Here is a 16,903-nt window from a genome sequence, read left to right as displayed (position 1 = left end):
AGCTTGTCCCTCCTCACACCAGTTTGCTTTCCTAGGGCCTCGTTAGGTAGAGTGGTGGGTCAGTTTGCAAGTTGTCATTCTTGTTTGTGGCTGTGACTTTTTTTTTCCACTATGTATCTCACGAGATACCTGTGTTCCCCTCTCTCTTCCCCCTCTACTGTACCCACCAACTGTTCCAATATGGTGCTTTTGATGGTCTGTGTTGAGAATTGATGCTCTGGAAGATTTCATTTCCAAGAGCTTGTTGAACTCTTTTAAGCAGGTACTATTTATAACAGCTTCCTTGCTAAGAGTGATTTTATAAATGTACTTGCATGAAAAATATTTTTGAAGCTTATTGGCAATTTATAAGAATGGAATGTATGAAGCTTCTAGCACCCTATACCTTCCACAGTGTGCCAACCAAAAACATAAGATATTCAAATATTGTATTCACTTGATAGTTAAACTCAACATTTACTAAAATATAGTGTAACTTTTGTTAAAGGTAACTTGTCACAAAATAGTTAATGAAAACATAAACACTTTTCGGAATGACTGAGTAGGTTCGTCCACATCCTTGATCGTTAACGTGTTACAAATACGCAAAATCACATGGAACAGGCTTTGGATGGGTTTTGTTAGGTCCCCAAGAAACAGACGTCAGTAATGGTGCACTTTAGAGGCAAAGACCTCAGCCCAGGAGGAATCAATGTGAGAAAACCCCAGAGCAAATCCCTGCCTTGAAAGTTTAAGAGAAACAACAATGGAGATGTCTGCAAAGGTGTCTTTATCTGTCAAAGTGCTTTCAGGTGTAACGAACAGAAAACCCTGACTCAGATGGGTTTGCCCCTGAAGACCTTGACTTGACCTTGGAATAACCTGGGGATCAGTAGTTTCTAAACTCCCTAGAGATTCTGATATACAGTGAAAGTTAAGAAAAACTGTTTTAAACAATAAGAAAATGTATTACCTCACATAACAACAAGTCTGGAGGTGGAGCTGGCTTTAGCAGCTCTGCGATGCCACCAGAGACCCAGGTTATTTCCATCTCTCTGGTATTTGATCTTCAGTGGCAGTTTCAATGTCACACAGAAAGCAAGATGGTTGTGGTTGGTCCAGACGTGACAGTGTGAGAAAGAAAAGGAGAAACCATGTCATCGTGGGGCTGTCTCTCAGAGACAAGCAAATGATCCCCACTTATACCCTGGACTTCACCTGATGGCTCATTGGTCAGAGCGGGCCATTTCTGAATCAGTCACTGGCAAGGAGGATGGGATTATCCTTAGATCAATCAGGAAGCCCTTGGAACCAAGGGTGGGATGGCCGAAGCCCATGGCTTTGCCATGAAGCACAGGACCTTGTGCCTGAATAAACTGGGTTTGTTATGAAGGAAAATGAAGTCTGGATGAGGGAGCCATTCACTGTGAGTGATGAGGTGAACTGGAGTGACTTGTTTGGTTTTATTTTTCTTTTTACTGCTTTTTTTTCCAAGTCACAAAACTAATATATGTTCTTTGTACAACATTTTTAAAATTCAGGAAATTAAAGTCACATTACTTTCTACCTAATAACATTATTATTACTTGGTTTTAACATACGTATTTTAAATATATATGTTATATATATTTAGAATATATGTGTATATTTAGAATATATATGATTAGAAACCAAATATTAATAATACAAAACATACATATTTTATGTATATATGTGTGTATATTTTACATATATATACATAGATAGATATGTAAGGATATAATGGGATAATAATATGCATGGTATTTTGTAAGTCTGCTTTTTCACTGAAAATATACTGTGAACATTTCCCCATGGTAGTAAATACTCTTCTAAATCTTGATTTTTGATGGTCACGTAGTATTCCATTATTAAATGTGTAATAACCAGTCCCCTGTTGTTTGATTATTGTTTTTCTCATGTTTTTTACATTATAAATGTAAAAATATTATATGTAATATTTATAAATGTAAAAATATTAATTTGATAAACATAATTGTGTCACTTTTCTCTTTCTTTTAGAGATCTATTTCTAGAGGTGGAGTGGCAGACTTAAGATTAAGATCATTTTTAAAGCCTTTAATAACTACTGCCAGTTTATCAACTGATATGAGTGGTACAATGCCTTAGGAGAGCAATTTTGAGAATGTATCTGGTCCATTGTATCAAAAGCCTTAAAAATATTTATATCTACTAATCCTGTTCCTGGGAAATTTATACTGAGGAATTAATCTGAACTAAACAAAAGTAAGAGAAGGCTATCTGCACAAAAATGTTACTGGCAGCAGCCTTGATAACAGTAAACTTATAAGAGTAAATGCTTTAGAAACACATTACTGGAAGGGTTCTTGGAGATCATCTAATTCTTACTTTTCAATGTGGAAACTAGTGTCCGGAGAGTTAAAGTGGTTTCCCTAGGATCACACAGAAAGCTGAGGTGTTCAGACTCCCATTCCAGATTATAGCTTGTAAAAGTTTCACTTATGCCTTTCAAAATGTTAAACTTTTTTCATAATGAACTCTCAACCCATAATCATTTAATTTCTTTTTTGGGGAAATAGAGTTTTCAAAATATAAGTTAAATCTTTTCGCACAAGTATGAAATATTCAAAGTATATTGATTTTGCAAATGTAAAATCTCATCAGATTTTGAAGCATTGAAAAGCTATATATCCTGCCTGAGCTTCATCGTGTAATGCCTACATGATAGTATTATTTTTTAAATTAGAAGACATGAAAGTTGTTTTATGTAAAAGGTATACTTAGAAACAATGCTCTAGGGCTTCCCTGGTGGTGCAGTGGTTGAGAGTCCGCCTGCCGATGCAGGGGACGCGGGTTCGTGCCCCGGTCTGGGAAGATCCCACATGCCGCGGAGCGGCTGGGCCCGTGAGCCATGGCTGCTGAGCCTGCGCGTCCGGAGCCTGTGCTCCACAACTGGAGAGGCCACAACAGTGAGTAGGCCCGCGTACCACAAAAACAAAACAAAAAAAAACCAATGCTCTATAAGAAAATCCACCTGTTCTGAACAAAGCAAAACATTAATCACTATTTCTAGTTTCTTCTCAAATAATATGGGAATTTAGAATGCATTAATTTTAAACTGTCCCAGTCTTCACCTTCATGTTAACTGGAATTTAAATTCTCTAAAATTAGTTTTCGTTTTAAAAATTTTTTATCCTTATTTAGATTTAATAACATATTACCAACATTGTGTTCACCATTACTTTATGCATTCACTTCTTCTGTTTTCAATTTCTTCTTGTGTACATCCTTTTCTATGAGGATTGATGCATTAAAAACTTCCTTGACCTTTGTTAGTCTAAAGATGGCTTTATCTCACCTTCCATCTTCAGTGATCAGTTAGCCAGTTATACAATTCTTTCTTCACAGTTTTTTCATAACTGTGAATGTATTATTTCATTATCTTCTGGTACTTATTTTTGCTGATGAGACGTTTGCTGTCTGTCTAATTGCCATGTCTTTGGATATAATTGGTTTTTCTCCTTTGCAGCTTTAAGATTTTTCTTTTTGAATTTAATGTTTGTAGTTTTACTACAACGAGCCTAGGTGTAGATTTATGTTTATTTATATTGCTCAGGACCCTGTGTGCTCCTTCAACCTGAAGTCTCATTTATTTCTCTATCTCCAGAAAATTCTCATCTATAATCTCTCTGAATATTGCCTCTCTTCTACTCTCTATTCTCTCCAGAATTTTTATTAGATGGATTGGAGATTGGAGATTTTTGTCCTATCTTCCAGATTTCCTTGATTTTTCTTTCACATCTCTCATCTCTTAGCTCTCTGTATTGCATTAAGGTAATTAACATTTCTGTGCTTTCATTTCCTTATCTGTGACTTGTGGTCTAAATAGTTCTCACAAATCATGGAAGGGTCAAATGAGTTGTGGTAGGCAGCCTCAAAGATGGTCTCCAGTGATCTTTAAGGAGGAAAGAAGAAGGAGATGAAGGAGGAAAAAAAAAGGAAAAAAGAGAAAAGAGAATGAAGTTAGCATACCCAGCATTTTCTTTTTAAAGACATTTCTGTAAGTCACACTTCTGTAAGTGCAACGAAAATGTTCCAGACAGCATGCAGCAATGAAGAATACCCAACCTTTATATTTGGAGATTTATCCAGAAAGAAGATGAGGTCTGCAGTCCATCTATTCCAATATGTGAAAAAAGATTTTTCATAAAGAATGTGATTCGGGAGTGTCCTGAGGGGGCCCCTGGAATACTGGCTATATTCAATTTCTTGAATTAGGTCATTGTTTTCAGAAGTGGATCTGTTTTGGGATTTGGGTATCAAGATGGATATTGACATAATTATTATTTTAACTGTAGATATAAATCTTATGCAGTATTCTGAATTATGATATACCTCATATTAAAAAGAAAATATAAGAGGAATTTAATTTAATTTTTATTTTTGATCAATTTTCATATCTAATGATATGATGTGTTTTCAGGAATAGAACTCTGACTTCTAATACTGAACCTGTGTAACATGAGTCTAGTTGTGACATTGTGACTGTGGCCTAGAAATCCCATGTCCTAACTCAGTCCCATGTTATTAGTAGATATTCATTTCTAGACAAGGTTCCAGCTGGGTAGGAAGGTTTTCAACATGGAGTAGAGGGACCCTGGCAGGGAATGGTGGATTGCACTGAAGACAAATCTTTGGTACTTCCTGATTCTCTGCCGGATGTGCTTCTTCCCCAGATCTATGGTTTCTATGTCCCTGTATGGGTGCTATTCTTGTGCTATTATTTAGGAATGGTTGTGATCAAAGCAGGATCGTTTGTACATGTCCAGGGTTCAAATGGACCTTCACTGGAGAGAGGAACAGGGCTCTGGAGTGTCCACTGAGGGCATGGAGAAACAACAAACCCCCAGGAGCATCCTTTCATGAGAACAGATATTTTTTTAAAAACTGTTGGGTAGAGAATAATAATGCTGGGGTAACTATTTCTACTAGAGGTAGGAAGAGCTTTCTGATTTGGACAGACTTGTATTTACTAGAGGGTGAGGAAGGGAGAGGCCAAAGGCCAGGGAGGATGTGCTTCCTTCCTTCTTTTAATTGTTTAGGCAGTTACTACACACACACACACACACACACACGCGCGCGCGCGCGCACACACACACACACACACACACACACACACACACCATGGTGTGCAGTGGGCGTTTGCTAAGAGTAGATTCTCCATATATGCACATGGGGAAAAGCAACCTAACTAGATAATGGTCTTCTACATTTATTTATGTGTTATTCTGCACAGAGCACGTGCACCTTATACTGTGATAAGTGTTGTAAGTAAGCTTTGGAGTCAGGCAGCATATCGTTTGGTAAATTATTTATCTTAGCTAAGCACTGTTTTTCTCATCCCATTTTTACCTTTCAGGCTTATTGCAGGGATTGGCAACAAGGTAAGGTGCTTAACATAGCCCCTAGCTTTATAGCACTTGCATAATAAATAATAGTAGCAGTAGTAATTTTCATCTTGGTTGTCCTCTTACTGGAAAAACCTATTAACCGTTTTGGCAAAGATATAAAATTCTGTTCTTTAGCAAGACTTTGCTGGAAGTTGTTTCCACTGATGCTGAGTAGAGAGGACAGTTGAAATGTGTGGATCATGAATTTTGAAATTTACTCCAAGATTTCCAGTAGGAGGGAACAACGTTCAATTCATTAATTTGTTCAACAAATATTTAACCGGGCTTTACTTTGTGCTATACATTGTACTAAAATGCTGGAGAAAAAATGGTGAGCAAGATACATAGATCTCTGCCTCCCTGGAGTTGATAGTACAGGGGATTTTTTTCCGCCTTATATCCCTTTTAGCACCATGTAGGAAACATTCTTTGAGCTGTTTTAGAATAATGAGATCCTTTGAGATGTCCATTTGGAGACCTTGTCCTCTCAACAGATCTCTCAGTCTGAGCATCTTTGGAAGCAATGCTTGCTGCATTTGGGGATCCCCAGCTCAGTCCCAAACAGGCCACCAACCATGAACAGGCCATGGCAAATTCAGGCAAGGAACTCTCCTACAACTTCAGGAACCTGGGCATTTCCGACCGATTCTGGAAGGATTTGAAAACCACTTAATATAGATATCCTGTAAAATTACATTCTACTGGGATCTTGGTTTAATCAGTTTTTATAGAAGCAATTTCTTCTATCTATAAAGCAAGAATCACAGCAAAGAAGAAGGAGCAACTCCCTAGCTACTCATTCCCTGCCCTCCTGTCCCCTTCCCCTTTTCTAAAAAAGTTGTTTCTCCCCTTTTTTTGGAAACATGTCCAGCATTTTAATATGAAAAATGTCAAGCTACAGCATAGTTGAGAGAATTTATAGTGAACACCTGTACACCCTCCACCTAGAGTCTACCACTAACGTTTAACTATATTTGCTTTATTGTGTATCTATTCACCTATGCATCCCTCTACCAATCCATTAATGCATCTTTTCTTTATTGCATTGCAAAGTAAATTGCAGACATCAGTATGCTTCCCTATAAACATTTCGATTTGCATAACATTAAGTAGTGTTCAGTATTTGTTTGCAGTTTTTTCTTTGATATATAACATACAAACAAAATAAATCTTAATTTATCTTAAGGATATACACTGATTTTGACAATTCATAAAGTTGTATAACCCAAACCTCTTTCAGGATATAGGACAGTACCATCAGGCTCAGGAAGTTGTTTCATGCCTTTCCCGATCAATCTCTGCCAACTCCCACCCCCACTAAAGTCAACCACAGTTCGATTTTTTCTACCATAGATTAGTTTTCCCTATTCTAGAATTTTGTATAAATGGAGTAGTATAGCACATACTCTTTTTGTAAGGCTTTTTCCTCTCAGCATAATATTTTTAAGTTTTGATCATATTGTTTTGTGTATTAGTGGTTCATTCCTTTATGTCACTGAGTAGCATTATATTTTATGACTAAGCCACAGGTTTAGTATGTCAGCCTCAAGGTAGTTGAAATTTTTACATATTGGTTCAGGGTTTCAAAAGCGAGTGTTCCAGTGAACAAGGCCAAAGTTGTGTGAACTTTTGTGACCTAGACTCAAAAGTCACATTGGTCAAAGCATTCACAAGCCTACCCAGATTCAAGGGAGGAGAGATGGACTCCAACTTTTAATGGAGTGGATGTCAAAGAATTTGCAGCCATGTTTTAACGCTAACGCAAGTGGGTTTAAGCTTACCATCTTATGTTTATTTTCAAATTGTTGCATCTGATTGTTTGTTCTTGCTTACATGTTTTCTTTTGGATAAATTGGGTACTTTTTAGTGTTCTTCTGGCTTTTGGGTATGTATAATAACAGAATATTCCCTATTCCTAATAACAGAATATTCCTAATTCCTAATATTCCTAATTCCTGATTATTTAGTATTCTTCTGGCTTTTTCGTATGTATAATAACAGAATATTCCTGTCCTTTATATCATTGGTGTCATTCATTTCACTTATATATAAGCATATGTATATATGTATGCTTATATATGTGTATATGCTTATGTATATAAGCAATCGTAACTGAACATATTATTGCTATTATTATTTTGAACAAACTCTCTGTTAGATAAACTAATAGTAAGAAAAATAAATGTTTTTATTTTACTTTCACTTGTTAATTATCTGATGCTCTTTCCTTTTGTAAATCTGAGTTTCTAACCAATATCATTTTCCTTCTCTCCAAAGAAGTTCTAAACATTTCTTGCAAGGCGAGTCTACTGGCAACAAATTCCCTCAATTTTTGTTTTTCTGAGAAAGTGTTTATTTCTCCTTTACTTTTGAAAGATAATTTCACAAGGTACAGAATTCTGGGTTGGTAGTTTTTTTTCTATTAACATTTTAAATATTTCACTCTACTTTCTTCTTGCTTACATGGTTTCTGAAGAGAAGTTGGATGTAATTCTAATCTTTGCTCCTCTATACATGAATGTTTTTTTCAAGAATTTTTGCTTATGTTTGGTTTATGAAGTTTGAATATGATATGCTCAGGTGTGGTTTTTGTTTTCGTGTTTATTTTTAATTTATCCTGCTTGGTGTTCTCTGAGATTCCTAGGTCTATGGTTTTATGTCTAACATTAACTTGGGAACATTCTGAGTCCTTATTGCTTTAAATATTTCTTCTTTTCCTTTCTCTCTTCTCCTTCCATGATTCCCATTATGTATGTTATACCTTTTGTAGTTATGCCTGTTCTTGGATACTCTGTTTTGTTTTTTTAAGTCTTTTTTTTTTTTTCTCTTTGCTTTCCACTTTTGGAAGTTTCTATTGTCATATCCTCAAACTCAGAGATTCTTTCCTTAGCTATATTCAGTCCACTAATGCCATCAAAAGGCATTCTTCATTTCTTTTATAAAATTTTTGTCTTTAAAATTTTGTTTTGATTAGTTTTAAGAATTCTTACCTCTCTGCTTATATCATACATCTGTTCTTGCATGTTGTCTACTTTTCCCATTAAAGCCTTAGTATATTAATCATAGTTTTTATTTATTTATTTATTTATTTTTTGCGGTACACGGGCCTCTCACTGCTGTGGCCTCTCCCGTTGCAGAGCACAGGCTCCGGACGCGCAGGCTCAGCGGCCATGGCTCACGGGCCCAGCCACTCAGCGGCATGTGGGATCTTCCCGGACTGGGGCATGAACCCGTGTCCCCTGCATTGGCAGGCGGACTTTCAACCACTGCGCCACCAGGGAAGCCCAATCATAGTTTTTTAAATTCCTCGTCTGATAATTCCAGCATTCCTGTCATATCTGACTGTGGATCTGATGCTTGTTCCATCTCTTCAAGCTGTAGTTTTTTGCCCTTTAGTATGCCTTATAATTTTTTGTTGAAAGGTGGGCATGATGTAGTGTGTAAAGGAACTGCAGTAAATATGCCTTTAGTAATGTGGTGGTAAGGTGTGGGAGGAGGGAAAGTGTTCCACAATCCTGTGATTAGGTTGCAGTCTTTTGGTGAGCCTGTGCCCTGGACAGTGAATTTCATCAGTGCTTCTGAGTTTTATTCCCCACTCATCCCTTAGGTAGGACAGTATGGCTGGAGAGGCTAGAGTTAGATATTTCCCTTTCCCTGTGTATGTTAGGCTCTGACAGAACCCCAGGAAGTTGGGTTTTGATCAAATAGCTTCTCTTGAGCACAGTCCTTGTTAAGAAGAACAGAATACTCTAGCCTATTTCAAAATGGTTCCTTTTCCACTTCCCTGCTGGAAGCACTGGGAGAGGTTTCTCCACTGTTTACTATGAAGGCCTGGTAAAACTCTTGGAAGTAAAACTCACAGAAGTGTGGGACCACCCCTATGACTGAGTCTCTCTGAAGATCTTTTAAGATTTTATTTTTTTAGAGCAGTTTTAGATTCACATCACAATTGAGAGGAAGGTACAGAGGTTTCCCATATACCCTCTGCCCCATACATGCACAGCCTCCCCATGACCAACATCACTCAACCAAATTTTACATCTGTTACCAAAGGATGAATCTACATTGGCACATCATAATCACCCAAAGTCTAGAGTTTACCTTAGGGTTAATTCTTGGTGTTGTACATTCTATGGGCTTGAACAAATGTATAATGACGTATACCCATCATTATAATATCATAGAGAGTATTTTAACTGCTCTAAAACTCCTGTGAGCTTTGCCTGTTCATCACTTGTGTCCCCTCCCCCTGGCAGTCACTGATCTGTCACCAGTTTTGCCGTTTCCAGAATGTTGTATAGTTGGAATCACACAGTATGTAGCCTTTTCAGATTGGCTTCTTTCACTTAGTAATATACACTTAAGGTTCTTCCATGTCTTTTCATAGTTTGATAGCTCATTTGTTTTTAGTACTGAATAATATTCCATTGTCTGGATGTACCATAGTTTATCTGTCCATTCACCCACTGAAGGACGCTTTGGTTGCTTCCAAGTTTTGTCAATGATGAGTAAAGTTACTATAAACATCTGTGTGTCGATTCTTGTGGGACGTAAGCTTTCAAGTCCTTTGGGGAAATACCAAGGAGTATGATTGCTGGATTGTGTGGTAAGGATATGTTTAGTTTTGTGAGAAACTGACAAACTGTCTTCCAAGATGACTGTACTGTTTTTGAATTCCTACCGGAAATGTATGCATTCCAGTTACTCCACACCCTTGTCAGTATTTGGTGCTGTCAGTGTTTCAGATTTTGGTCATTCTAATAGGTGTGAAGACATCTTACTGATGTTTTAATTTGCATCTTCCTGATAACATACAATGTGGAGAATCTTTTCATATGCTTATTTTCCATTTGTATATCTTCTTTAATGAGGTATCTGTTAAGGTCTTTGACCCATTTTTTAATCATGTTGGGTTTTTTCTTATCATTGAGTTTTAAGAGTTCTTTGTATATTTTGGATAACAGTCTTTTATCAGATGTATCTTTTGTAAATATTTTCTCTCAGTCTGTGGACTGTCTTCTCATGCTTTTGACACTGTGTTTTATAGAGAAGAAGTTTATAATTTTAATGAAGTCCAGCTTATCAATTTCTTTCATGGATCATGCCTTTGGTGTTATATGTAAAAAGTAATTGCCATACCCAAGGTTATCTAGATTTTCTCCTATGTTGTCATCTAAGAGTTTTATAGTTTTGCATTTTACATTTAGGTCTGTGATCATTTTGGGTTAATTTTCGTGAAGGTCTGTGTCTAGCCTTTTCTTTTTGCATGTGGATATCCCGTTGTTCCCACACCAGTTGTCAAAGAAACTGTCTTTGCTCCAATGGATTGTTTTTTCTCCTTTGTCAAAGAACAGTTGACTATATCTTTGGAAAGCTATTTCTAGGCTCTCAATTCTGTTCCATTGATCCATTTTCTATTCTTTTGTGAATACTGCACTATCTTGATTACTGTTGCTTTACAGTAAGTCTTAAAGTTGGGTAGTATCCGTCCTCCAACTTTGTTCTTCTCCTTTAATATTGTGTTGGCTATTCTGGGTCTTCTGCCTCTCCATGTAAACTTTAGAATCAGTTTGTCTGTCAATATCTATTAAATAACTCGCTGGGATTTTGATTGGGATCGCATTGAATCTATGATCAAGCTGAGAAGAACTGACATCTTGACAATATAGTGTTTTCCTATCCATGAACATGGAATATCTCTCCATTTATTTAGTTCTTCTTTGATTTTGTTCATCAGAATTTTGTAGTTTTCCTCATATAGATCTTGTACATATTTTGTTATATCTGAAAGTATTTGATTTTGGAGGGTGATAATGTAAATAATAAGATATTTCAAAAAAAATGTGCACCACTTTCAAAAGAATCTTCTGAGATGGTCTTGATCATCTGATGGAAGCAAGATAGCAGCTGGCTTGGCCAACAGGTTTGTGTTTATGTGGGATATCAGAAGCGCGAGGATTTTGTATAAGCTGCCCAGCCATGCTGGCTCCATCAATGAAGTGTCTTTCTACCCTGATGAGTCCATTATTCACTCATCATCCAGTGACAAGAGACTGTATATGGGGGAGGTTCAGTGAAGATATGGAATGGAAGACTTGGGGCAACTTGACCTTGATGTCTCAGATTGCATCAGGGGCATCAAATGGTGCCCAGACCATCATCTTCCCTTCAGATGAAAATCATTACTAGCATAAAACAAGGAGATGGCCATATTCCAATGACCACATGTCTTCCATTTCACTAGAATGATTAAGGCAAGCTTCCAGGGCCCTGTAAAAACCAACTGCTGTATTTCAGGGACTGTTTTATTTTCCCTCTTTTTTTTTTTTTTTTCTTTAAATAAGATTTCTTCAAAAGGGCAGATATTAGGTGGTTTGTAGTTTCCTGTTTTCTAAGCCAAGCTAAAGACAGGGACTGTGACTAAAATTTGTTAGGGAATTTTTTTCAATAACTGGCTTTCTCTGCTTCTCTGAGTTATTTTGTACTAAAAGCCAAATAGATGCCTTTTTACAAGGCAAGAAAATGTGTTTTTAGTTTCAAATTGTACTTGTTCATTGAGAACTCTCAGAGTTGTCCACACTCAGCCTCCAGCAATTTGTCAATTACAGTTCAGGTTTTTCTGCCCAGGTAGTGGTTCCCACAGAAATTCCTACTTGTGAGTTTCTGCTCCAATAAGTTGTGACTCTCTGTATTCACTTGTTTCTCCAATTTGAGGGGCAACAGTTTGACCTTTGACCTCACTTCTCGGACAGAGAAGTCTAAGAAGAATTGTTGATTTTCCAGTTTCTTCAGCTTTTTACAGTTTTTAGCACAGAGTGGTGACTTCTTAAAGCTCCTTACATGCTGGACTGGAAACTGAGGGCCCATTACCTATTTTCTTCATTATTTTTTACTTTCTGTATATCCAGGTTTCTATCTGGTATCATTTCTCTTTAGTTTGAAAATTTTTCTTTAGTACTTATTGTAGTATAAATTTGCTTGCAGCAAATTCTCTCAGCCTTCTTTCATCTGAAAATATCCTTACTTTACCTTCGTTTTTGAAGAATGTTTTTAGTTGGATATAAAATTCTATGGTGACAGTTTATTTCCTTTAAAGATGGTGTTGCATTGTCTTCTGAGATGTTTTCTGTCTTGTCTTCTGTGATGTTTTCTGTCTTATATAGTTTCTGATGAGAAATCAGCTATCATTCATATCATTGTTGCTATATGTATGTCTTATTTTCTGGTGGCTTTTAAGATGTTCTCTTTCTCTTTATGTTTCACCAATTTGGCCATCATATATTTAGAAGGGGTTTTCTTTGTATTTATCTTGCATGGGGATTGTTGCATATCTTGGATCCATGGGTTGGTGTTTTCATCAAATTTAGAGAGTTTCAGTTATTATTTCTTTAAGTATGTTTTTCTGCCTGCTTATCTCTCTCCCCCTCATACTCAAATTCATGTACATTAGAAACTTGATATTATTCATGGTATGGATAATCTATTTATTTTTCTATCTTTTTTCTTTCTTTCCTTCAATTTGAGCAACTGCTATTGCTCTATCTCCCCATTCACTCTCCTCTGTAGTGTCTAAATGCTACTTATAAGCCCCAAGTGTCTTAGATATTATATTTTTCAGTTTTATATTTTCTATTTTTTAGTGTTTAAATTGTTCTCCTGAAATGCTTCATATTTTTACCTATTATATCCATATTTTAAAGTAACTTCTTTAACATATCACAATAGTTGATTTAAAGTCCTGGTCTCGTAATTCTAATAACTGAGTCATCTTTGGATTTGCATCACTTGACTGCTCCTACGTCCTAACTTCAAGTGTGAGTTCTCCCGTGCCATTTTTTTTAAATGTTAATTCTCCCATGATGCAGCTTTCACATTGGTGTAGAAAAGAATCCAACATGATCTGAAATATCAGTGAAGCCTCTTTTCTGGGTCAGAACTTACCCAGCAGGTAGAAGAAGACAGAATCCCACTGGAATGGGCCCCGAGGTGGTGGAAGTATTTGGGTGGTTTTAGGCATCTGAACAGCCCTGGATTTTAAATGTAGGGGATTTTCTGGGTTTAGCTCTAGACCCTATCCTCTTCTCAGTCTGTATACTTTTACTGGATGATCCTATCCATTCTTACGACTCCAGTTACCGTCTATATACTGATAAATTCCAAAACTATACTTATAGTCCAAACTTTCCTCCTGAGTTCCAGACCCATATATCCACTGCATACCTTTCCATCTGGAGGTCATAAAGGCACTTTCAACTGAGCATATTCATAACTTAACACATACATAATTCTCTCTCTCTCTCCCTCTCTCTTGCCAGACTTTAGGTTATCACAATAAAAAATTTTAAATACTTTACACAAAACTGTATATAAAATTTAGTATATTTAAAAAATTGGGGTAACATTAAATTCCTAAGGTATCATTTCTTGTTAAGATGTGCACTAACAATTAAAATAACATCCTATTTTATATCATTTTACATTAGAATTTTTTCATTATTTAACTTTTGAATATCTATTATTTGCATAATCCAAAATATAAAAAGCCTATTAAATGAGGTCATTGCCCAGGCGAAAAGAAGATTTAGAGGAAGCATAAATTATTGTTTTCAAGTGTGTAAAGGTGTAGGGTGCAGAAATCAATGGAGTATCTCTTTGCCACTTCATCCAAAATCTAAAAAGAAAACTGTCTGTTAACCTCACTGAGTTGTGACTTGGTATACACTATGAATTTAAAGTATGAGTATCAGTAACATATTTATCACTGAAACCTGAAAAAACAAAGTCCTTTGTTGGGGTGTATCCCAGGAAACCAAAGGGAGTGTGTCACATTCCTTAGCCTGCGATATGACACAAAATGATGCACAATTGCCAATGCCAAGTCTATAGGTAAGACCATCATGTATTTCTCCCAGTGTAAAATTACTGGAAAAGACATTCTTTTCTTTTTTTCTTTAAAGAACATAGGTGGTAATTTGAGGCTAAGTTGGGAGTAGTTGGCTACTTCGGCTATAGAACAGAGGAGCTTGAAAAAAAAATTCTTAAAAACCTTGTCCAGCATTTGTCTCTGATTCCCATGCTCTTCTCCTATTTTACATCTTCAATGAGCATGACAACAAAGAATTGGTGTTTGTCTCAAAACTGCCCCTGAGAAATGGCAAGTCCTGCACCTGAATGTCTGTTAGCTTTCCCTCATTAGACAATCTAATGTGTATCCTTGTGGAAGGCCAGCCCCAAGGGACCAGACTCAGCCTGCACCTGTGTCTCCAGAACTGGTTCCACAGTTGGGCTTTGTTTTTCCATGGGTCAATACAGTAGTAGAAAGTGTGGAAAGAGCTCAAAATCTAAAGTCAGAGACCAGTATTTAAATTCCTGCTCCCAAACCCATTAGCTGGGTAACCTTAGATAATTCTTACCTTTCCTTCTCTGAAAAAATGGAAGTAATAGTACCTTCCTTGCATGCTTGCTGTGTTAACTAGATAAGACACTCTAGGACCTGATAGCGAGTTGGTGCTCTGTAAATGCTAATTTCTTCCCCACTCCTTTTCCTTTCAGCCTCTAGGGAAGTTATGGGAAGGAGTGGTGCAAATCACCAGCTACAGCCACAAAGACATTAGTGAAAGAAAAGTCTGTGGAAGTGAATATTGTGCATGTTTGCATTTTTATTCCCCTTGATTCTTCATTAATCCTATGGTTTGGTATGGAAAGAAGAAAATGATGTTCTCCTCCTAAGGTTGGCCTCTTTCAGTTGAATCCAATCTGTTTTGCAAACTCCCTCCAAGCAGAGAGCAGCATCTTGCCCCTGCTTTTCTACAGGATCCCTCAAGCTCTGAGGGTGTACTCCCTGCAGAATAATTGCTGTCCCATCGGTCCTCTGTACCGATGGCCTGGGAAACACTCATGGAAAAAAACAATCAAGTGGACAATGCCAAGGATGTAACGGTGACTCAGGTTTTTCTCAGTTCAGTGGTAGCCACTCCACATTCAGCCTGAAGGAAAAGAGAGGCTATATGAGGAAGGTGATTTGGGATCTGAAAGCAAAGGATTTGTTATATTTATATACACAAACTTTTTCCCTCCAGTGGTTCACACGGAAATTCAGGAACAACATTGCTCTTCTGAAAGCTATTTCAGGATTCCAGACGTTTTGTTGACATTTGGATACAAGCTTAAGCACTGGTGTGCCGGTAAGCTGGCTCTCTGGGTGGGGAGTGGGGGACCCTATTGGTGGCACCTGCTGGTTTCCGTGGTGTAAATACTGCCACCTGGGTTGATTACACGCTCCCAACCTGACATCCCCGAGCATGGGGTTGGGAAGAGCCATGAAGAACTGGCTCTCTTGATTTGGTGCAAGCTGGCTCTGGCATCACACTGAGCTCAGGGCTCATGTTTAGTGATAATAGCTATTGGCACATTCAACCCTTGTTGAAAACAGACATCATCGAGTTCTAGAATTCACTGTCTCTTGCTCTATGGCCTGCATTTTGGTCATTGTTCCTCCTGCTTTTTGAAGCGGCTCAGTGAATCTCACCGCTGTGGACCACAGACCTTTTGACTTAATGAAGATTGATGTCTTCATTAGATTTTGAAAAGGAATGCTTGGACATTTTATTACCTGGTGGCTGGTGCCTAGTACTCTCTGTTCCATGGCCCATCTCCCCCACCTCCTGTGACACATTCCTGAAAAGGCTCCAGGAAAAAAATGTTACAGCCTTGGCAGATCAACGTTTTCTGATTGTGCAATACTCTTCCTGAGAAACCCCATTCTCCAAAGGCAGTCATTCTGAAACTGGAGCTAGAAATGGGAGTACAGGCTGGCCACCGGGAGGGTGGCCTAGGAGGCCAAGTGGTGGAGAGCTGGGACAGAATAAATCGATGGGAGATGGTGTCCGTGTGTATTCTGCCGGTTTTATGGGTTTACAAAACTGTCAAAAATTGCATCAGAAAGAAGAAAGGAATGAAAGAGTATTTACTTTTCCAAATACTCCATTTTAATTATTTTTCACCCCTTGCAAAGCAATTTCACAAACATTATCTCATTGGCTCCTCATAGCAGGCTGATGAGACATAATAATATTGTTAATATAATAAAATAACATACTACGTATCATATATCGGTGTAATGTAATATTAATAGTAATATGATAACTATGATTATTTCTCCTTTACAGCAAAGACACTGAGATCAGAGAAGACAAATGACTTGTTTAGGGTCATACAGATGTTAATGACAGTGGAGGAACTTGAGCCCCACGTGTCTGATGCCCGGCTAGAGCTTGCTCTATAATCAGACTGTGTGTATATGTGGTGATCAGAGGTTTCTATCAGCTCTGATTATGTAATCACATGTGCCAGGTGGCATCAGAACTGTCAGAACGTTTAAACAAGTCTGAAGTTGTGCTACTATCCAAGGAGTTTCAACGGCTCCTGGAGGTCAGATGTTTTCCAAGATGTAGTTCAGTAACACCTCACTTATT

At 37.4% G+C, this 16,903-nt stretch overlaps 1 protein-coding gene across 13 annotated transcripts in view; it reads left to right on the top strand.

The window, feature by feature from the left end:
* The window catches only part of KDR (kinase insert domain receptor), a 97,813-nt gene that overhangs the window by 55,214 nt on the left and 25,696 nt on the right, over positions 1-16,903 (top strand). For 6 of the 13 annotated variants that reach the window (XR_009564017.1, XR_009564016.1, XR_009564012.1 and 3 more), the window contains 2 exons: positions 5,399-5,423; positions 15,509-15,613. Coding sequence is in view for 7 of the 13 variants with exons in the window: in XM_060299356.1 (XP_060155339.1) it covers positions 5,399-5,423; positions 15,509-15,580 (97 nt within the window). In the remaining 6 variants the exon portion in view is untranslated. Of the gene's footprint in view, positions 1-5,398; positions 5,424-7,706; positions 7,810-15,508; positions 15,614-16,903 lie in introns of those variants that run through there. The other 7 variants (XR_009564013.1, XM_060299358.1, XM_060299353.1 and 4 more) reach the window with 5 other exon arrangements.

The sequence above is a fragment of the Globicephala melas genome, chromosome 5, assembly GCF_963455315.2.
Source record: "Globicephala melas chromosome 5, mGloMel1.2, whole genome shotgun sequence".
Taxonomy (NCBI): Eukaryota; Metazoa; Chordata; class Mammalia; order Artiodactyla; family Delphinidae; genus Globicephala; species Globicephala melas.
Note: the sequence above shows the minus strand (reverse complement) of the source record. Positions and strands in the feature narration are given on the sequence as shown.